Source organism: Rutidosis leptorrhynchoides, chromosome 3 (assembly GCF_046630445.1).
Source record: "Rutidosis leptorrhynchoides isolate AG116_Rl617_1_P2 chromosome 3, CSIRO_AGI_Rlap_v1, whole genome shotgun sequence".
Classification (NCBI taxonomy): domain Eukaryota; kingdom Viridiplantae; phylum Streptophyta; class Magnoliopsida; order Asterales; family Asteraceae; genus Rutidosis; species Rutidosis leptorrhynchoides.
The window spans coordinates 688,489,306-688,512,987 of NC_092335.1; the positions used below are offsets into that span (position 1 = coordinate 688,489,306).

The 23,682-nt window shown below is 35.0% G+C and overlaps 2 protein-coding genes across 3 annotated transcripts; both read left to right on the forward strand.

Annotated features, from left to right (window-relative positions):
- The first annotated feature begins 935 nt into the window (after nt 1–935).
- LOC139899495 (uncharacterized) lies at nt 936–5,014 on the forward strand. The gene is made up of 5 exons (XM_071882327.1): nt 936–1,392; nt 3,380–4,319; nt 4,400–4,495; nt 4,596–4,732; nt 4,831–5,014. Exons 1-5 carry the CDS (start codon nt 1,115–1,117, stop codon nt 5,012–5,014), a joined length of 1,635 nt encoding a protein of 544 aa, XP_071738428.1. The 5' UTR covers nt 936–1,114.
- An 83-nt stretch (nt 5,015–5,097) lies between these two features.
- On the forward strand, nt 5,098–9,851 carry LOC139899496 (DNA-directed RNA polymerases II and V subunit 8A-like). 2 transcript variants are annotated; one of them, XM_071882329.1, is made up of 6 exons: nt 5,098–5,228; nt 7,718–7,827; nt 8,852–9,009; nt 9,148–9,242; nt 9,334–9,439; nt 9,561–9,851. In XM_071882329.1, exons 2-6 carry the CDS (start codon nt 7,755–7,757, stop codon nt 9,573–9,575), a joined length of 447 nt encoding a protein of 148 aa, XP_071738430.1. In that variant the 5' UTR covers nt 5,098–5,228; nt 7,718–7,754; the 3' UTR covers nt 9,576–9,851. The 2 variants fall into 2 exon arrangements, with proteins under 2 accessions (XP_071738430.1, XP_071738429.1); XM_071882328.1 differs by lacking the exon at nt 5,098–5,228 and adding an exon at nt 7,486–7,617.
- Nucleotides 9,852–23,682: the final 13,831 nt, after the last annotated feature.

Below are 23,682 nucleotides of genomic sequence, written 5' to 3' on the forward strand. Positions count from 1 at the left end.
AACTAACTTGACCTTTGATTATGGTTTTCGACTGAATCCATATGCTTGCATTGTTTATTCAGTTTCAGCAGTGGTGTGATCTATCGATAATAATTTTTTGTCAACCTACTTGGCCGGCAATATTGCAAGTTGGACGGGTTGATAATGGCCAGGGAGACAAAATGGGTCATACTTAGTTGGTTATTAATAATTTTTGAACTGGTGATTAGTGTTAACTGTTCATTTATATAGAACATCTCATTTCTATTGGGTTGTTTGATGTTGGTTATGAATCAAATGATCACGGCAAATTATATTTGGTGAAGTAGTAGTTCTATTTTTGATCGTGAAGGCGATTTGATCAATATAAATTCATGCTTTCCAAAGGACGGCCATAAAAAGATAGGGAATGCCATGATTTGATGTGTCTGTATGAAAATGTAAACATGTCTTCACTTACATCGAACTATGGGAGTCGACGTGTATATCAAATGAGAGTAAAGCTTTTGTTGGTAGTAGTAGACGATACACGATTAAATATCAGCTTAACAATACAATGCTCACCTTTCACTATGTATTTATCAAAGTGAGCTTATAATACTGTCAAACAATATAACAACTTTTAGTTTATTACATGTACAAATATATTTGTCATATTTAGCTTATGATAAAGACAAATGATATAGCGTTTTACATATCAATTTAATTTGCTTAATTACCTACGACTTTAGTAAACGTGCTTTATATCTTTATTAATCTTTACAACAATCCTCACAAGAACTTGAATGCATTGGTTGAATTAAAAACATTGTTTGTTTACGTATCAAGTGTGATGTTTTATATTGACGTTGTTATGTTCATTTTTCATAAGTTTGTTAACATTTTATACTTAGTTTTATTAAGGCCCGCCGTGCAACGCACGAGCTCTTAAAAGCTAGTTTGTGAGTATTCCATACCGTAGAACAACACGTGTCACATATTGTCTGCTGAACTAACTACCACCGTAAAACGACAACGTTTCTAGAAAGTAGAAACTGCAAAATTCGGGCCGGGTCAACTTGTAGTTCCACGTCGTCGCGTAGAGTCGTCACGTTTCAACTTTCTATTCTAAGATTCTAGAGGGAGAAACTAAGAGATGAGAGAGAGGTTTCAATTGTACTACTATTTCAACAATAAACTAGTTGTAATTCTAGGGTTTATATTACTATTATTATGTGTATGCAATAACTCAATTGAAGCTTCGATTCATGAGTATCGAAATGATCATTTCGCACCTCAATTGAATGCTTTCCTCTTTCATGGCGGTAGTGAAGGTCTATTCGCTTCTAAACCTAATACTGATACTAATAATCATTCATCTTCTACTTCAGAAATTAACAGTAATAAACCACTTGAAGGCAAATCATTTATCAGGTTTAATTCATACTTACCTTCTTCTTCTTTTTTTTTTTTTCTTTTTTTTTTTTCTTTCTCAATTTGATCTCGATTTCGTTTATTTCTATTTATTATTACTGATTGATTGCTCTTGATCACCATACAAATGGTTAACATATCTGTAGATATAGATATTAGGTTATTATTGTTTATGTATCTCAGAAGATGTATAGATTTACTTTTGTGAGTCCTTTTTTTTTTGGAGAACTATTAATGAGAAAAATACACTAGTTCTGGCTATTATGTGTATGCATACCAAACAACTTGGGATTTCAATTTTGAATATATAGTTTAAGTGGTTTCTTTAGTATCTATAGCTGAATGTTGGCAAGGGAGCAGGACAATGCAGATGCAACTTGACTTGTATATGATGCCAAATTTGTCCAAATTATATGGCTGCAATCTCTAATGCTTTCTGTATCTTTTATCTCAAATTTAGGTTGTGTTTGATTGCGTCTTGTTTGTTTGTCAAATCTGAATGACAAATGATGTTGAACACAATAAATTGTGTGTTGAACCGTTCAGAGTTGAAATACTCTCGTAACAATTCAATACCTCCATTTCCTAAAAAAATCCTTCTTTAATTATATCATGAATAAATGTCAAACATTTATATCATTTTATTTATTTATTTAAAAGGCTAACACGTTAATTTTGCATCATTCATAATGTTCATTTATTTATGATGATATCGAATAGGTTATTGTCAATCAGAATCAAACTCATTCGGAACCTTTGATTCATTCGGATTTTGAATCATTCGCCGCTTATTCTTTATATTATATCAAACGCACCCTTAGGGGCTGTTTACTTTTTTTTTTCTATTAAGTTTTATATGGATATAGATGGTAATATGGATATAGATGGCAGTATGGAGTAATCACTGAAATAATAATGTTGTTTACTTTTTGTGCTGAATGAACGGAATGAATCATTAAAATTACTAATTTACCCCTAAATATAAATTTCTAGATATAATCAAATCCAATATACTTCTTTAACTGAAACATATTATGAGATAAATTGCAACTGATAATTTAATTTCATGCTCCTTTATACCAATTACAATGCTCCACTAATTTTATTAGATAAAAACCGAAGTAATTTTTTGATTTTCATCCAAAACGATTACAAACTAAAGATGCGCGTGTTGAAGATTCGATATGCGAGAAGCCACTATCCAAACGTTATCAAAAATGGAATTAGCAATTAGGAGACCCACCTACTGATAATTTCAACTACATGATCATCATCTTCAGTTTTGTGAGCCACTTTTACGGTGATGTCGGAATGAGTTCCATATTGTGCAACATCCACGAATCTCTTATTTGAGAAAACCCATTTGCATCCATCATGAAATTACTTAAAAATTCACGATGAATAACCCCCAAATCAAAAACCTAAAAAAATGTGTGAGAGGAGTTATCTTTTTTTTTTTTGAGAGAAGAGAAAAAAGAAGATGGAGTCAATTTGTCGAAGAAGATGAATATTGAAAGAGGAATAATGGGTATGTATGTAATCATGTCGTCCATATGGAGAGGACATAGGATTTATTGGTGAGCGATTAATGCCTTTTAAGAGACCTGGTGGATCAATAAATAAGTCATAAGTAAACACACATCCTAGTTGACCGAATAATCATCCTAGACACCTCAGTCCATTAAGGCAAAAAGAAACAGGCCCTTAGTAGCTCTGATTAAACCGGTTATTGTAATGCATTATATTCTGCTTGCTGATTCAATGCTGGATGGTTTCATGTTCAAGTACTTCTTTCATCTTACTGAATTTGATTTTATATCATAGATCATGGTCCTTGGTTGGTTAGAAACTTTTGACTTTGAAAGATAACTTATTTCCTGTTGGGCTTTCATACTCTTGTTATATCTCTGTATTTATTTTCTGGCTCTTGTAAAGTGGTTTGTTGATCCAATATGATCTTAAATTGTATTCGTTGATGACATTTCAGGTTTGAAAGTGTTACTTTTAAGAGGACAGATGAATCAGCCAATATTCAGAATGGAATGCAGAGTAAAACTGGATTGGTTGAAGCTATTATATTTGAGGTGAAAGATACCGAAAGAATTGGGGGCAATTTCTTAAAGAGTAATTCGAGCGTGCTCTGTTGCAACCCAAAACTTGCTGCAGACGGGTCCTGCACAGTTGGAGAAGTTATTGTACAAAAGGACGAAAACAACCCCGAGTGGCCAAAACGCATCCAAACCTATTTTGCAGGAAAGGAACGTGAAGCCAAAATGCCTCCTCAATCAGTTGATATAAATAAAACTGGAATGTATTATCTTTATTTTATGTATTGTGATCCACAACTCAAGGGTACAACTATATCCGGAAGAACAGTATGGCGGAACCCAGGCGGTTACTTGCCTGGGAAGATGGTCCCACTCATGACCTTTTATGGGTTCATGTCTTTAGCTTACCTTATCCTCGGGCTTGGTTGGTTTTTAAGATTTGTCCAGTTTTGGAAGGATATAATGCAGTTGCATTATCACATTTCTGCTGTGATTGCTCTTGGGATGTGTGAAATGGCTTTTTGGTATTTTGATTATTCAAATCTTAGTGTAACTGGAAGTCGACCCGTGGGTATTACAATATGGACGGTAACCATTACTGCTATTAAAAAGACTGTTTCAAGATTACTACTTTTGGTGGTTGCAATGGGATACGGTGTGGTGCGGCCCACACTTGGTGGTGTGACCTCAAAAGTGCTAATTCTTGGTGCTGCATACTTTGTTGCTTCAGAGGCACTTGAGCTTGTTGAAAACTTGGGAAACATTAGTGATTTTTCAGGAAGAAATAAACTGTATTTAGTGTTGCCTGTTGCGTTCTTGGATGCATGGTTTATTTTGTGGATATTCTCATCGTTATCTAAGACACTAGAGAAGCTTCAGGTACATTGTTTTTCAAATCTTCATACATAATTCATACGAAAATCAGAACTAATTTTTTTTATTTTTTAAATAATATTTAGATGCGAAGGAGCATTGCTAAACTGGAGGTTTATAGAAAGTTCACAAATGCCCTAGCACTTTTTGTGCTACTATCTATTGCTTGGATTGGCTATGAGGTACTGTTTCGATGATGTAATCAGATGCTGATTAGATTTAGATCTATTTGTCATCTGTTATTATTTTTAATTCTTAATGATTTTAAAATGAATGTTTCAGCTATACTTTAATGCAACTGACCCAATAAGTGAGCTATGGCGTATCTACTGGATCATTCCCGCTTTCTGGTCACTGCTGGCTTATTCTCTTTTGGTAGTTATATGCATCCTTTGGGCGCCTTTTCGAAATCCCACCAGGTACTATATTCTGAACCCCCTTTTGACCCGCCCATTTTACTATTATATTGAGTGATTTAGAAGTTTTGAGGAATAACATGTTGGTTGTGTGGTTTTAGATATGCGTATGCGGGGGACCCAGGGGATGACTATGATGAGGAGGCGATATCACTTACTAGTGGAGTGAAAGTTGATGGTGGTGAAGTTGGAACGATAATGGAAAGAAAAGAAAAGAAAGGTTCTGCTTCAACTGATCATCTTATTGGGCTAACTGAAGATCTGGCTGAAGACAAACGAGAATAAGCTTTGTTTTATTTTATCTATTTGTGTAAAGTTTGTGTGTTGTATGTATAAAAACGTGCCTAACTGCTTTAAACTAACGGCAGATTGGAAGATGTGGAATACTGGAATGATGATAGAACTTGTACTACTTCTAGTTGACTTGACTGCCTTTTTTATGAAGGCGTGATCATGAGTTCATGACTACTACACAGAAATGAGAAAATAGTCACTTGTGGTGAGGTTCCCCAAATGCTTTTCCCTTTTTTTAATTTCGATTCATCGTCTTTTTAAAGACTCGTACTCGCCTTAACATAATGCAAAATCCATAAAGAATATCAAAAGTCTTTTTCTTTCGAATGTCGGTATTAAGGTCACTGACGGGGCCATAAGCCACTCATCCGATCGGATATTGCACAACGTTATTAAAAATTACAAGTGTTCTTTTCCTTTTTGCATATAAAGGCAGCTATTATATATCTAATTTTAAAGGCTTCTTTTGCAAAATTTCACGTAGTGTCACTCTCTTCGGTGTAAGATCAAGGTTATGTTTGGCATGAGCTTATTGGAGCTTTTTTGAGCTTTTAACTTTTACGAAAAACTCAATTTTATGAAAAAACTTCGTTTGGTTAGAGGGGCTTAAAGCTTTTTGACAAAGAGAAAAACCTAAAAACTACTAGAAGTAGTGTTTAGCTTTTAGTTTCTAGTTTTTTTGTTATTTTATTCTTTATTTAATAAATTTAGCTAGTCTGCTAAACACTAAAATATATTTAAAATGCTAAAAGTTAACAATTAAAAGTTAAAAGTTAACAGTTACAAGCTAAAAGCTACCAACTAGTTTTGTCAAATATACCCTTGTAACTATTGTTAGAGAGATGAATTAAATCATATCAATACAAATCATATCAATACGCTCAAATTATAGTTGCACTTGTAATTTTGTAGCCGAATAGCCGATGAGAAATCCTCTTTTTGAATTCCTCCTGTATACATATTTTGTCAATCCGGTATCTTATGTATACATATGGATCCCCATACATGTAAAAAGTTAATAATTCTAATAATATATTCTTGTTTGCTTTAAAAAAAAAAAAAAAAAGAGAGATGAATTAAATTTAATTAAATATAAAAATATAATATAAGTGGGAGGTGATTCTCACACACCACTTTTTGATCAATACTTTTATCTCATAAATTTACAGTTATGCCCCTAGGGAGTTAAACCTATATTATTATTATTATTATATGTATATATGTATAATATAATGTATAATTAAGAGTAAAATAGGTAATTAAGTGTAAGTGGATCAAAAAGTGGTGCGTGAGCTAGGTAAATAAATAAAACAAAACTAGTGAAATGACCCGTTGGACCACGAGTTTGTTTAAACGAAACAGTTTAATGATATGTTTTTGGTATTAAGTGAACGTAAATGCTAAAGTTATTTAGTTTAATGACCCGTGGAACCACAGAGTCTGACTAAGAAACTCATCAGCTTAACATTTCATCAAAAAACCTAAAATGCATATTAAACAATCTACGTCCAGAAATAATATTGGTTGTCATTTTATTTTAAACGTGTAAATTAAAATATAAATTTAGAATTGGTTCATTCTGCATAGATTTTATACCTTCTCGTACTCAATTTAAAATAATTAATTAAAATAATTCAAAATTATTTAATTTTAATAATTAAAATAATTATTAATAAGAATTAATAATAATAACTAGAAAAAATCCGACCGCGCGTTGCTGCGGTTGTATTCGACGCGCGGTCCAATTTGGATATACGATGTCCGTTTCGCGTATAGTTAGTCGTGTTGTATATGTATATATATGTATGTAATATAGCCCGAAATATTTATTTTTTTTAACGATGTCCGTTTCGCGTATAGTTAGTCGCGTTGTGTTCGTAAAATTATTTCGAGTTGAACGGTGGTCTCGGAAAAATTTAACTCGCACCGAGCGTGAATATAGGGCCCATTATTTAGTGTTTTTTTTAACGATGTCCGTTTTGCATATAGTTAGTCCCGTTGGGTTCGTGAGATTTTTTCGAGTTGAACGGTGACCTCGGAAAAATTTAACTCGCACCGAGCGAGAAGATAGGGCCCGTTATAAATTCGGGTGGAATAAGGTTTTTTTATTTTAATTAAATTATAAATTTACGTTTTTTTACCCCTGAAAAAGTGTAAAGTTGAGGGGTTGTTGTGTAATTTGTGCGAAAGTTGGAGGACCGTTTATAGTGTGAACGCAAACTCAAAGCGAGAATAAGTTAAAACTGAAACGACCAAGATTGGGGGAGGTTTAGTATAAAAGGTAAAAAATAAATAAATAAATAATTAATTAATAAGATTTAATTTTAATTCAAAAATATTTATATTAATGCCATCATTCACCGGGTTTAAATTTTTTTTTTTTTTTTTTTTTAATTTTTTCTTAATAAAAAAATTATCCTAATAACATCATCATTTAATACTCCGCGTAAGTATGCAGTAACCCTCGAAATTAGAATTAAAATTGTTACTCCATAAGATTATAAGAAAACCCTTGCGCACACCCGCAAGGTCTCCGATTTTGAGTTCCACAAGCATCAATAGTTCGAATATTTTCTCAACTTGTTTGTAGTCAGGTTCGTTTACTCTTGAATCACTTGTTATATGTTCTACTATCAATGATTATTGATTGAATAAGTAAGTTCTTTCATCTATGGATTTTAATTAAATTAACAGGTGTATCGCTTTTGCTGTTGCTGCTGAACAAATAAAGATGGTCGAAACCCTATTTGAAGACATATTTAGGGTTGATCAACTTGACCCTGATGGCAAGAAATTTGATAAAGGTTTTCCCTTTTCTATATTCCTATTTCATCTCCAAACATGGCTGATTGCACATTAAAATTTAGTGCTTCTTTTTTAAATTAATTATAGTAATATTCACCCGGCAAAAGAAAACACGATATATGTATATTATATGCTTTACAAATTATGCGAATTATTTACAAATAATTATCTTCGTGGTGAAAATGATGGTTACGTTGTCTACAATATATGTGTAACCATTTAAAGTCATGAGTTTCGAACTCTATTGGTCTGTTGTGGTGCTTAAAATTATTGTAACCAATATTAATGACAGGATTAAGTTTTTTCGCTTACTCATGTCATCCTTAAAAAAAAATACCCTTTTTGCTTTCAAGACAGTAAGAAATTGCTATTTCAAAATACTAATGTATATATTTATTTTGGTAGTTGGATGATTACTTAAAATTTTAAAGAAGCTAGACAAGTATTTATGCGGTTAGTAATTTAGTATGTCACTGAAACATATTTGAGGCACTAGTTTTAACTGTGGTTGATCACTGCTGTTCATTATGCATTGTTGGTTTTTTGGCATATAGGCTAACGGTGTACCCTTCCTGGGTAAGCCCCATAATTTGTGTATATTTATCTGTATATGTCTGCGTATGTTCTATCCAAATAAAACTATACGGAGTATAACTTACGTTACGACACGTTGGTAGTACAAGAAAGTAACAGTTAAGACCAAGGAATTAACAAATTTGACCTAGTATCATCAAGTAATTACTGAAGTACTTTTTGAAGATTTTAAGTATAAATTAACACTATATGATACCTGTAAGTAGAAATTGCATAAAAAAAGACCAAGTAATTTAATGTATGTGCTAGACTACTATATACTTGTTGCATGCTTTTGTTAAATCTTGATAAATTACAGTGAAGCTTATGTGGGCGTATACAAGCATACTATATATGCTGAAAAACATCGATTTAGGAATACAATACGATCGATGCTTATTTCTGAATGCATAGTGACATCCTTGTTTGTTTGTTAAACGTGTTGTGTAGTTAACCGTGTCGAAGCACGCAGCGATCAGTTTGACATGTACATGCAGCTGGATGTGAATACGGATGTTTATCCTATGCATGTTGGAGACAAGTTTATGATGGTTTTAGCAACTACTTTGAATTTGGATGGAACCCCTGATACTGGATTTTTCACCCCCGTAATATCTACACTTTGTCATATAATAGTCCTTTTACTGTTCCAGTAGACTTAACTACTGTGAATTTGAAAATATAATTATTTTAAAATAGCTTTGAAATGGTTTTAGGTCATTAATGCATTCTTTACTCATTACCAGGGTGGCCGAAAGTCACTTGCTGACAAATTTGAATACGTGATGCATGGAAAGTTGTATAGGATATCTGAGGAAGGTTCTGGAGCCAATATTAAAGCGTATGTTGGTTAATAATCTTAGTATTATGCTTATTTTATGCTATTGATTTAATTTAATGACACTGAATTTTACCATAAATTGGTATTTCAGGGACATTTATGTTTCCTTTGGTGGTTTATTGATGTTGCTGAGGGGTGACCCCTCGATTGCAGCTAAGTTCGAGCTTGATCAAAGGTTATTTATCCTCATGAGGAAGGTAAAAATAGCATCTCTTGGTTCTTAACTTCTTATAAGTTTATACTGGTTTGATGTGTCCAATTGGGCTTCTTTGGTTTCTAAAGGTTGTATGGGCTAACAATAATCTACTCGTTTTGCAGGTGGATAAGGCTTAGACCAACACATCTCTATTCTGGAGCAGGACGATGCCAAGTGATGAAGATTTATTGTTAAAATTCAGATGGAAAAACATTTGGATGGTAGATCTAAAATACTACTGGTTATTGTATTATCGTTTTTCTTGATTGTATCACAGTTTTAACTAAAACCCTTGCTGATTTTACATTCTGCAAAAATATTGGTTAGCGTGTAGCATCTTTTAGAAAGTTTGAAACTTTGGCTGTAATCAACATCAGATGAGTGTTGGAGTTCCAAATTCCCCATTGATTGAATGTGACTTGAAATCTCATGAAAATCGCATTTTGATAATTGGGTTTGATTAGTTAACTTCCTCATTTAAAGAAATTGCAGAGTAGTAAAGAAGGGAAAGTACGGTTCATAAATGATTCACCATACAATGCTATGAGAAGTTTGTCTCGTATTCTTGGTTCGTGATCTTGGTATCGTGTTTCCTAGTGTCTTTTTCGTTTTTGACTTTGATGTCATTGTTAGGATTGTGGTATGCGTTGGTCCATATCCGGTTTGTAGTTTATTTCATTTGGTTTAGGTTTTTGACTAGGTTTGGTCAATATGAGGTTCGGTATAGATAGTTCGTAAGTTTGTCGCTCTCTAGGTACAAGCATCATCGTAGTACTCTGACTTCTCTCGTTGTACCCTTTGTTGACGACGTTTTCTATTCGTAGACGTTTTCCGTATTTATAAAAGTTCCATATTTTTGTCAGAAAAAAAAAAAAATTTGTCCCGTTTATCTTGGTGATGAACAATAAACTTTATTATTAGTATACATCAAGATGAATATTTTTTTTTTTTTTTTTGGGAAAGGCAGAAGAATAGTGTTAAACCTCTACCAAGATGCTAGGGAAAATTACAAAGAATTCAGTGGGTTTTGTAACCACATGGGACCAGTTCACTTTTGATTTTTTATATCCAGAAAATAACCAAAAAAATGAAGAAACAATGATATTGTCCAATACATGCGATTTCCTGAAGGAAGTATCGTTGAAGGTGTAACTATTTCGAAGCCGCCACATGTTCCAAAAAGACGAGTACAAAATGCTTCTTAAGGCCGTTCTTTGTTAACGGATAATAATGGTTCCAGCTAGCATGAGTTGTAGAATAGGTGGCATATCATTTATATTGAATGTAGTATATTTTCCATATTTGATAAGCATTGTACTTGTATATATATTCTATTCTAATGAATGAAAGAGCAAGGGAAATTACACATTTTCATGGTATCAGAAAATCCTTAACACAAAACCCTAAATCTCAAAACCATCTCAATCTCAATAATACTTATCACACGGCTGTAAAACCCACCGTGGTACAGCAATCGATTAACAATTAAACTTGTTCATGCACAAGCAAATATCAAATACACCCAGCAAGCTTTTACGCTAAATCGAAAAATAAAAAATAAAAAAAAAGCATTCGTTGAACCTTGTAAAAGACGAGAGCACTCACACCATCAAGAAGCCACTTATCTACAAGTGGAATGCAACAAACTCTTTGCATGTGATCACTCCTTACAAGAAGCAAATAAAGATATCAATTATTTAATTGGTGAATATTCTTGCCGCTTGAAAGTCGAAGAAAATAATTAAAATGGCAACCAATCAGAACAATATTAGGTATACTGGAAACTCACAAGGTAATTTGCTAAAAATTATTCTAGCCCAACAAGAATTACTGAATCGCTATGGCATACCTCAAAGATTTGCAGCCCAACAAACTTTTCAAGCCCAACAAAATAATAATGGTTCACCTCCAGCCTACTTTTGCCAAGATTCTTGTAATATTCTGCCCTATCAGGATGTGCAAAGCCGATCATCAGCTCTTCCATATGCACTCAACACACCGAATTCACAAGTTTCAGGTGATACGTCATGGAACATGGATACAGGTGCATCATCCCATCTCTCTTCATCTGTAAATAATCTTAGTAGAGTTTTTAATCATTGCATATATCCGTCTGTCGTTGTGGGTGATGGGACAAATATTCCCGTCACAAACAGTGGTCATAGTATTTTGCCATCCCTTCATCGCCCTTTACACTTACATAATGTTCTTGTCACACCTAATATTGTCAAAAATCTAGTTTCCGTTCGCCAATTTACTCGTGATAACAAAGTATCCATAGAATTTGACGAATTTGGTTTTTCAGTAAAAGACTTTTGTACTCGTCAACTTCTCCTCCGATGTGACAGCACGGGTGATTTGTACCCTATTACGTCACCTATACCACAACCCATTCATAAAGCTCTTCTGACAACTCACACAACGTGGCACAAACGACTCGGGCATCCCGGTAGTGATGTGTTACGTCGTCTCATTTCTAGTCATGCTATTCGTTGTAGTAAGGATAAGTCTCCCGCGCTTTGTCATGCATGCCAACTTGGCAAGCACGTGAGACTTCCCTTTTCTCTATCTAGTTCTAAGGTTGATAGTATTTTTGACATTGTACACTCGGATTTGTGGACTTCGCCAGTACCAAGTCTTAGTGGCATTAAATACTATGTTATCTTTTTGGATCATTTTTCGCATTATTTGTGGGTTTATCCTCTACGAAATAAATCTGATGCTTACACTAAGTTTCTTCATTTCCGTTCATTCGTTAAAACCCAATTCAATCGAGAAATTAAAGCATTTCATTGTGACCTTGGAGGTGAATTTAATAATAATGCTCTTCACCACCTTTTTCGTTCCAATGGCATACACATTCGCTTCTCTTGTCCTCAAACCTCCCAACAAAATGGAAAATCAGAACGCATGATACGCACAATCAATAATCAAATTCGTACTCTCCTCTTCCAAGCCCTCCTACCACCTCAGTTCTGGGTCGAGGCTCTACACATGGCCGCATACCTTCTTAACATCCTTCCTTCTTCCGCAATCAACAATGAAATTCCCCACGATCGTCTTTATAACTCCAAACCTAATTACGCCTTTCTCAGAGTCTTCGGTTGTCTTTGCTACCCTCACCTTAATACCATCAATAAATTGGCTCCACGCTCTACCCCGTGTATCTTTCTTGGATATCCCTCCAATCATCGAGGGTATCGTTGCCTCGATATAGGCACAAATAAAATTATCATTTCCCGACACGTCACTTTCGATGAAAACACGTTTCCTTACGGCTCCATGACTCCCAACCAACCACCGTCTTATTCCTTTCTAGATTCAACTCCATCTACTATATCTCATATCCCTTTTCCATATCAACTTCACTCTCCAGCCACAACTTCATCACCGACCCAACCTTGCACCACCCCTCAACCGCGACCCAATATCATCAACATATCCACCCAACAAAATACCTCACCAACCACGGTCCAAACAAATCCCACGCCTTCCCCGAACCATGTCAACGCAGACCCATCTAGTTCTACATAACCCACACCATTGCCACTACAACCCGCGACCGAAGCCCAATCTACTCAACCTGCGGCCCAAGCCCAATCTACTCAACCCGCGACCCAAGCCCTATCTACTCAACCTGCGACCCAAGCCCAATCTACTCAACCCACGACCCAAGCCCAATCTACTCAACCCACGACACAATCGCAGCCAACCACATCCACCTCCACTCATCCCATGATCACTCGTTCGCGTCTTGGTACAAACAAACCTGTCCAACGCCTAAATCTTCATGTCTCAAATATTTCTCCTGTTCCCAAGTCCTTTTCTCAAGCCCTCTCTGATCGAAATTGGCAAAATGCTATGCAAGACGAATATAATGCTTTGATTAAAAACAATACTTGGACACTTGTGCCTCGTCCATCGGACGCGAACATAGTTCGTTCCATGTGGCTCTTCAAGCACAAGCATAATGTAGATGGTTCTCTAGGTCGTTACAAAGCGCGATTGGTTGCAAACGGACGCTGCCAACAGATTGGCATTGATTGTGATGAGACTTTTAGTCCAGTTGTTAAACCAGCAACCATTCGTACTGTCCTTAGCCTTGCTATTTCTAGACTCTGGCCAATACACCAGCTAGATGTCAAGAACGCTTTTCTACATGGACAGTTATCTGAGACAGTCTATATGCATCAACCACCTGGCTTTCGGGATACTAGATACCCTGATCATGTCTGCTTGTTGCAGAAATCTCTTTATGGCCTCAAACAGGCCCCTCGAGCCTGGTTTCAGCGGTTCGCAGGTTATGCTCAGCAGATTGGATTTCATCATAGTCGCTGTGACACATCGCTTTTTATTTACCGACATGGATCTGATACTGCCTACCTGTTACTTTATGTTGATGACATTATTTTAACAGCCACATCTCCAGCATTACTTTCAAGGATCATTACTTCTTTACATAAGGAGTTTGAGATGACTGACCTTGGCCTGTTGAATTATTTCCTAGGCATCTCCGTCACTCGTACAAGTTCCGGGATATTTCTCTCTCAGAAAAAGTACGCTACTGAAATCCTTGAGCGTGTAGACATGGTTAGTTGTAAGCCTTGCAGAACACCTGTTGAAACAGGTGCCAAGCTCACTGCTAACGGTCCCCCAGTTCCTGACCCAGCTCTTTATCGTAGTCTTGCAGGTGCTCTTCAGTATCTTACATTTACGCGCCCTGATATCTCATATGCAGTGCAACAGATTTGTTTATTCATGCATGATCCTCGAGTGCCTCATTTGTCTGCTCTCAAGAGGATTATTCGATATGTTCAGGGTACTCTTGACCTTGGTCTTCAGCTGTTTGCTTCCTCCACAACCTCTCTGGTTGCATATTCTGATGCTGATTGGGCAGGATGCCCCACCACTCGCCGCTCGACATCCGGATATTATGTGTTTCTTGGCAACAACTTGTTATCCTGGTCATCTAAACGTCAGCCCACTCCTTCACGGTCCAGTGCAGAGGCTGAATATCGTGGTGTTGCCAATGCTGTTACAGAAACATGTTGGATTTGTAACCTACTTCGAGAGCTTCATTGTCCACTATTCTCAGCTACACTTGTTTACTGTGATAATGTCAGTTCTGTCTACATGTCATCGAACCCGGTCCAACATCAGCGAACCAAGCATATTGAGATTGACATACACTTTGTTCGGGATCTTGTTGCTCAAGGCTAAGTCCGTGTTCTTCATGTGCCATCTCGTTATCAGTATGCAGATATCTTCACCAAAGGTCTCCCTACCGCTTTATTTGATGAGTTTCGCTTCAGTTTGAGTGTTCATTCTACTCCCGCTCCAACTGCGGGGGGATGTTAACGGATAATAATGGTTCCAGCTAGCATGAGTTGTAGAATAGGTGGCATATCATTTATATTGAATGTAGTATATTTTCCATATTTGATAAGCATTGTACTTGTATATATATTCTATTCTAATGAATGAAAGAGCAAGGGAAATTACACATTTTCATTCTTTTCTTTCCATGAATTGAAAGTGCATCAAACCAAGTCCATATATCGTCCATAGATGCCCATGAAGGAATGGTAACATTAACCCATGAACTGATATAAAGCCATATTTGTTTGCTAACATCGCAATTAACAAAAAGATGGTGATCTGTTTCCGCAAAATCATCACACAAAGCACAAGAGGAATCGGGAAGAACAATATTTTTTTTTTCTCACGGTTCTCTTTCGTAGCTAGACGTTGCATCTTAAGGCGCCAAATAAAAACATTAATCTTCGGAGGAACAACCATCAACCATTCAGTTGGACGTAAGAAAGGAGAAATGGAATGCGAGTCAATGAGATATCTTGCATCAGCTACCGAATAAGCACGAGTTAGAACCATCCCAAACCAAAGTATCATTTTCATTAGAAAATGTAATCTGAGAAATAAGATTCTGAAGAGAAATAAAAGAACTTTGCTCGATGCCACCCCTTAAATTACGTCTCCAGTGCCATGTCCATGTATCATTACGAAAGCGATCAACAATAAAGTCATTTTTACGGATATCCAAAGTAAGTTGGCGTGGAAATCTAGATGCTAGAGTGATGCCTTCTATCCACGGGTCATACCAAAATCTAGTAAGAGAGCCATTACCAATTCTCATATGCATTAATGAGGGCAATAGAAGATTAGAATCATGAACAGCAGCAATGCACTTGCAGATTGATGCCCAAATGCCTGATGAGAAACGATTTGAAAACAACATGTCTCTAGCATTAGAACCATGAATGGCTGTAATGGTTTTGACCCACAATGCTTCCTTGAGATTAAGAAACCTCCACCTCCATTTATACACGAGAGCAAGGTTTAAGGACGAAAGATTTGCAACATTAAGGCCACCATTCTCATACGAGTTTTGAATAAGCTTCCAATTAACCCAATGAATTTTTCTATCATTATCGTTACCTCCCCAAAAGAAAGAAGCTCGAAGGGACTCCATTGTTTGAATGACTTTGCACGGAGCCTTAAACAAAGACATATAATAAGTTCCGAGCCCCCCAATGACAGATTTGATTAATGTGAGACGACCTCCAAAGGATATCATATTAGACTTCCAAGAGACAAGTCGTATATTATATTTCAAGATGAATATTTCTGTACATTAGCTTTTGTGAATTTGTACATTATATTTCAAGTATGTATATATGTACATAAATTAAATATGTTATTTAAATTAGATCATTTGAATTTTGGTGGAAATCTGTATGTTCATTATCTGGCTACTAGAATTGGTATTTACATGAAATTTGCTACAGGAATTTGGCTTGCAAAATTTACCAAAGTATATAATTTAATATAGAAAAATGATAAACGTAGTCTTAAGAGCTACGTTTAAACATATCATATATAAATTAATATCATATTTATAAATTATAACTAACTGTTGTCATGAATAACACCAATATCAAAATTATATAAGGAAAGTTGGTATTAAAAAAAAAAAAAGAATATTTATGTTTTGCAATTATTTAAATGAAGTTATAAAACATATATATAGTATGCTTAAACGTAGTATTAAGGAGTGCAGTTAGCATTTTTCAGTCAGATAATTAGCCTAAAGTCAATTTTCTAGTAACCAAGATACTTTTAACATTGGTTTGCAACATTGCTGTTACATTCATGAAAACTAACTATACGTACTAAATCAAACAATAACACATCACAAGAATTAATTACAATCTTATTCAAACAAAGTCAAACCCCTCAATTATTTAATCAGGTGACAATCATTCTAGAATCACCTCACCAAGGGAGAAAACACAACTAGCAATGACAATAATAATATAATAATAATAATAATAATAATAATAATAATAATAATAATAATAATAATAATAATAATAATAATAATAATAATAATAAAACAAAAAAAAAAAAAACAAAAAAAAAAAAAACTTATAATAAAAACAATTACAGATATTCACAATAGTCCTTGAAGGTCCCCTTCTTTCCAGAATCACATCACCAACATTAGAAACTGCACACACAACTTTATGCTTTCCAGATTTCGCCACCAAAACCTAAACACACAATTAGATCGTTACAAATTTCAACAATTCAACATTAAAAGAAGTTGGGATGACAAAAGCAAGATTAAAAAGATCCTAATTAGGAGATTATATATAGATATAATAAAACCTTCAAACATCTGAACAGGTTTATCAGGATTATATTTATAGCCATCCTCCAATGAAACCCAAACAGTGGTACTCATCAAAAACCTATGCTTCGGGTTGCCCACTTCTTTGCAATGAAACCTCATATTGAAATCCAAATTTACTAGTAACTGTATCTCATGATTCTCATCCAACTCTTCGTTTAGATGCTGACGTAAGCTAGACATCTCGGGTATTGGTGTCCATAAATCCACTATTACAGGCTTGCCTTTATCCTGATATACGTCTGCCGGAGTTGTAAAATTTCCAAAGTAAAGACTCGTAGTTGAGTTTGGAACATAATACTGGATGGTTACGTTGAACATATCATACGTAGCAGAGATCATTTTATTGCGATTGACGAATTTAAACCATACGTGGGACGAGTTCTTATCCGCTGGGCTATTTGGTGCTAATTTGTCAAATGCGGGGATATAAAGACTAGTCAAGTACAACTCTGGTTTTAGGGGATACTTAAATGCCATGATGAAGAAAAATGCTATAAATAGCATCACAAATAGCATATATAAACCAAGGAACCAAAGTGATCTGCTTTTAGATATAGCAACACTTGGCTCCCTACCACTCTTATTTGAAGCATCAGTTTCGTTGTTGACCGTGGTTTTGGTTGAATCGTGTTCGACATTGGGTTCGATCTCAGTAGAAGAAGGACACCTGCTCATGTTTATGGTTTACTTATGAGAGGAGCTGAGGATGAGGATATTCAGGGAAATCACATACATTAAATTATTTGCATAAGCAATTAATTGAACCATTTCAACTATAATTTAGACCTCCCTATCATAAACTTAATTGAACTTCTTAGTTGACACGTAAGCATAGGATCACATCGGGTCGAGTTTGGACCGGGTTTAGGTAATCTCAGACCCGAACCCGGTTAAGAAACACTATCCCAAACCCGGACCCATACCCGTCGGGTCCCCATTAAGTTACTAACCATTGTGTTATCGGTTTCTCCATGGGTAAACGGGGATCCCCATTTTACTTACTAACACTCGGGCTACCGGGTTTATCACGGGTATCGAATATCTCCGTTGTTACTCATTCTCATTCACCATTCATCTATTTCATTTTTTGTTTAAATAATGTTATTAAAATGAGTATTAAATCTAAATGACTATATATAAATATCCAACAATAATACAATATGACATTATAGCTTATATTAATATTGTTAATTTTTTTTAATGTTTGTTAATAATTTTGAAATTTCCTTCGGGTCAGGTATACGGATATATGGTATGCGGGTTTATATCTAAACCCATCCCCATACCCGAACCCTCATAAAAAAATAAAACCATCCCCATACCCGGCCCACGACCCGAACCCGCCCCAAAAATGTCGGGTTTCAGGTTTACCCATCGGGTGCGGGTCTTTTTGCCATCCCCTACGTCAGCATCAAATCACCACCTATATCACTAACCCATAAGACCGCCTATTAAGGTGATTGTGACGTGGAGTGGAAGTGGGTTTTTTAGGAGTGTTAGGAATTTTGTAAATCTGATTAGTCAAAGAAGTCTTTAGCTGAAAAGTATTTTGAGTCTGTATTATTTGAATCTGTAAATTTAGAGTCTGTAATATTTAGAGCCTGGAAGATTGAAGAACACAGACTCTGCTCAACAAGAAATACAGATTCTATCGGTGCTGAACAGAGATTAAGATCAAATCAAATACGCGTGAAACAAATGAAGATAAGATTGAAGAGATTTCATCAAAACGAATATCTCTGATTTCTAGGAGAAGATAATTGAAGAGATATGAATTATTTAGTTTCCTTTTATTTTGCTACGTTTGTTTTAGAATAGATTCGATAAGATTTGAGAAGCTTGTTTTTCAAATCTATAAATAGGGAACATGTAATTCATTCCAATTCGCCAATTCAATAACAATTTTATTCTTTATTGTTTCATTCTCTTTGTGTCAATTTATTTGATAAAGTTCAATTGATTCCGTACTTTATAACTTATCTGTTATTTTGTTCAATTGATCTTATATAAACGTTCTAGGTTGTTGATTGTGGACCAACAACTGGTATCAGAGCGGTTAAAGATATAAATTCTTTTGATTTTCTTTAAACTATCTATTAAAATCTAGAACAAGAACATACATTCATCATGTCTGCTACAATTACTGCTCCTGTTATGGCAGGAAAAGGTGTTCCTATCTTTGATGGTACTGATTTCACTACCTGGAAACTAAAGTTACTTTGGTATCTGGGTTCCATTCATGATGAAATGGAAAGAGTTATAACTGAAGGACCAATTATTCCAGACAAATGGACTGAAGAAGTAAGCAATGCTGATAGTACTGTGGTCAAACCTGCTGAGTTTATTCAAACTCCAAGGACTCAATGGACAGAACAAGATGTTATTCTTTATAGATTAGATAGCAAAATCAGAAGTATCATTGGCAATGCAATTTCTGTTCCTATCTTGAGAAAGGTAGAACATGCTAAAATTGCAAAAGCTATGTGGGATATTCCGCTAAATGATTTTGAAGGGGTTACTGTGGTTAAAACTCAAAAGAAGAAGAACTTTGTGAGGTTGTATGAAAATTTTACTGATGAACCAAAGGAATCATCGTTTGACTTTCATTCAAGATTTCAGGTTTTGATCAATGATCTTGAAGGTGCTGGAGTAATAAAGACTCAAGCATAATTATGTCAAAAATTTATTGATGCACTTCCAGAAACTTTTAAATCTATCATTACCTCAATGGTAGTGAGTGAGAAGTTGGATGATTATGATCTTAGTGGGTTATTTGGGATCCTCACAAATTTTGAGGAAAGTAAATTGAAGAAGAAGATCAATGCTAAGAAGATAGCCAAAGATCCAGATGCTGCTTTAGTTGCAACAACCAAAAGAAACAAAGAACTATTTTCAAGCTATTCTATCAAGGCTGAATCAGATGAAGAAAGTGATGACTCTTCAGAGGATGAAGAGGTTCAAATGCTTGAAGAACAGATGGCCCTTCTTACTCAAAGGATTGAAAAGAAAAAGTTTAGACCTAGAAAAGAAAAAGTCCTTTTGATCCTAAGAAGACTACTTGTTTTATTTTCACAATTTAATCCCGCTCTTTATATCACTTAACTTATAGCTTTTACAAACTTACCACATAATTTTCACATTTTATACTTTAACCATTACACTTCTCATTCATTATAAATCGATCCCATAATTTTTACTAACTAACAACTACTCGATCCTAAGAAGACTACTTGTTTTAAGTGTGAAAAGGTTGGTCACATTGCTGCTGAGTGTTGGTCTAAGGTTGATTCTAGTTCAGACTCTGGTAAGTATTTGGAAAAAGCAAAGAAGTACAAGCAGAAGTACAAGAACTTGAAGAAGGAAGGAGTAAAACATGTGGTAAAGAAGGCTGAGAAGGCTCTCTACACAGAAATTTGGGATGATGAAGATTTATAATCTGATGAAGAGGAAGATAAGTGTTTGATAACTGTTATTGAACAGCAGAAGTCATCTAGTCAATTTGAAGCTGATTTGAAAATTGCCGAGAAATTTAATAGTCAATCAAATAGTGATAAATCTACTGCCTATAAGGTATAAAATTTTGTTCACTATGTTGATAATGAAAAGATAAGTATGTTTCAGTATTTTTTGAATGACTTTAAATCATGCTTAGATGAGAACAAAAGATTAAAATCAGAACTAAATGATCTTAAAGCCATAGTTAGAGTAAAAGATTTACACATACGTGAAACAGAGCAATGTAGAATTGAATTAGCAGCATACAAATCCAGTTTTAATAAGGAGATTATAAGATTTGATGATGAGAAAAGGAAAATTAGAGAAAGAGCAAATAAGTATGAAAAGATTTGTAAATCTTGGTGTGTATCATCTAAGAAAAATTCTGATGCTATAGCTAGGCAAATACCTACAGATATTAAGGCTGTGCTTGGTGTAGGTTTTGATCTTAAGAATGATACTGGAGTTGAAAAGGATCCAAATAGATTTAAGCCTGTGATTTTACATAATACTTTTCTTAAGATTGATGGTGATAAGCAATACTTAACAAATGCTTTTGTTAGACCAGAATCAGGATTCATCTATAGCACTGAGACCATATCAGGATCTGGAAATACAGACTCAAATTCAGAGTCTGGGTCATCAGACTCTGATATAGACTCAGTCAAACAAAGTGATACTGTGATCTCAGAAATAACACATGATTCTAAAAGTGAAAAACAAAAGTGTTTTGAAGTCAAAGCTATTACTAAACTAAAAAGGAGGATTTCAAAACTCTGTAAAAAGTTAAAAGATAAACCTAAAGTTGAGTCAGACAAACCCAAGAGTCTTGAAAAAGTTGAAAAATGGATAAAATTAGACAAACAATGGTCAAACATTCATGATCAATGTAAAGAAAAAATTGTTTGGATAAAAAATAAACCATTTGTCTGGAGAGTAAAAAACTCTTCATGTGAACCCACTGTAAAGTGGGTTCCCAAAGGTAACTAATGTTTGTTGCTTTTGTGTCTTGTGCAGAATGAAAGAAAATGGTTTTTAGATAGTGGATGCTCAAGACACATGACAGGATACAAGGAGCATCTTGAAGGGTTTGTAGAAGAGAAAGGTCCCTCTGTTAGATATGGGGATAATTCTGTTGGTAAGACTATTGGGTATGGATCTGTCAAAGCTGGTGGTGTTACTTTAAAAGAGTTGCTCTTGTAGAAGGTTTAATGCATAATCTGTTAAGTGTGAGTCAAGTTGTTGATGAAGAATGTGGGATAAGGATAAGGAAAAATGCTGGAATCATCTATAATCCTAAAGGGAAACCAATCTTGGTTGCTTGGAGGCAACAAAATGTATATGTAGTTGATCTTGATGCTACAGATTCTAGTATAGATACTTGTCTTTATTCATAGACTATTCATGAGTTAAATTGGTTATGGAATAGAAGACTTTCTCATTTAAATTTCAAAAATATAAATAAACTGTCTAAAAAGAATTTGGTAAGAGGGTTGCCACAGCTCTCCTACAAGAAGGATAAAGTCTGCTCTGCTTGTGTTAAGGGTAAACAAGCCAAAGCTCATTTTCACTCTAATACTCCAGCTACAATTGATGAACCACTTGATATGCTTCATATGGAGCTCTTTAGGCCTATGAACATTGGAAGTCTAAGTGGAAAGAAGTATACCCTGGTGATTGTTGATGAATACTCCAGGTTTACATGGGTAATTTTCGTGTATTCTAAAAGTGATGCACATGAAGAAATCATTAACTTGATTAAGAAGGAGCAGGTACAAAAAGGCAAGCTGGTCAAACAATTAAGAAGTGATCATGGAACAGAGTTCAAGAATGCTACTCTTGTTGATTTTTGTGAAAGTGTTGGTATTGGTCAAAATTTCTCTGCTGTTAGGACACCACAACAAAATGGTGTTGCTGAAAGAAGAAATATGACTCTTATTGAAGCTGCAAGGACTATGTTGTGTCATGAAAATATTGCTATTACTGTCAAAAAGCATGGAAAGACTCCTTATGAGCTTTATCACAAGAAAGTTCCTACTGTTCACTATTTTCAAATTTTTGGTTGTAAATGTTACATTCTCAATCAAAGAGATTTGCTAGGTAAAATGGAACCTAAGTCTGATGAAGGCATCTTCATGGGATATTCATCTGTTTCTAAAGCCTATAGAGCTTTTAACTCTAGAAGAAAGAAGATTGAGGAATCTATTCACATCACCTTTGATGAGAATTCTGTTGTTACAGATATCTCCGCTAATACAAATTCCAACATTCTGTTTGAACTCTCTCCTAAATATGATGAGTCTGGCTTACAGACTTACTTTTCAGAACATGAATCTGAAGATGAAGATAGTTGTGTAAAAGTTATTGACTCCTTGAATACTTCAAATGAAACTCCCTCTACTGAATAATAAGAAGTTACTGATGTTTCTACTGAAGCAAATACTGATGAAGGAGAAGTAAATGTTGTTCCTGTGATTCATGGCTTTGAGAGTACCAGAAGATCTTCAAGACTCATTAATCCTCCAAGATATCTTGAGGATTATGTTGTCAACACAAAAGGATTACCAAAAGGAGGTTCTACTTCACATACTCCTATGTCTGATGATGCAATTTCTAATTACTGTTTGTATACAAGTTTTCTGTCTCTCATAGAGCCTAAAAAGGTTGATGAAGCCTTGAAGGATGATGATTGGGTTGAAGCTATGACAGAAGAATTAATGGAGTTTGAAAGAAATGAAGTGTGGACTTTGGTACCCAAGCTTGCAGGAAAGACTGCTTTTGGAACTAGATGGGTGTACAGGAATAAGGTTGATAAAGATGGTATTATTGTAAGAAATAAAGCTAGGCTTGTTGCTCAAGGTTACAGGCAAGAAGAGGGTATTGATTATGATGAGACCTTTGCTCATGTGGCAAGAATAGAGGCAATCAGACTCTTCTTATCCTATGCATCACACATGGACTTTGAAGTGTCACAAATGGATGTAAAAAGTGCATTTTTGAATGGGAAACTATAGGAGGAGGTGTATGTTAAACAA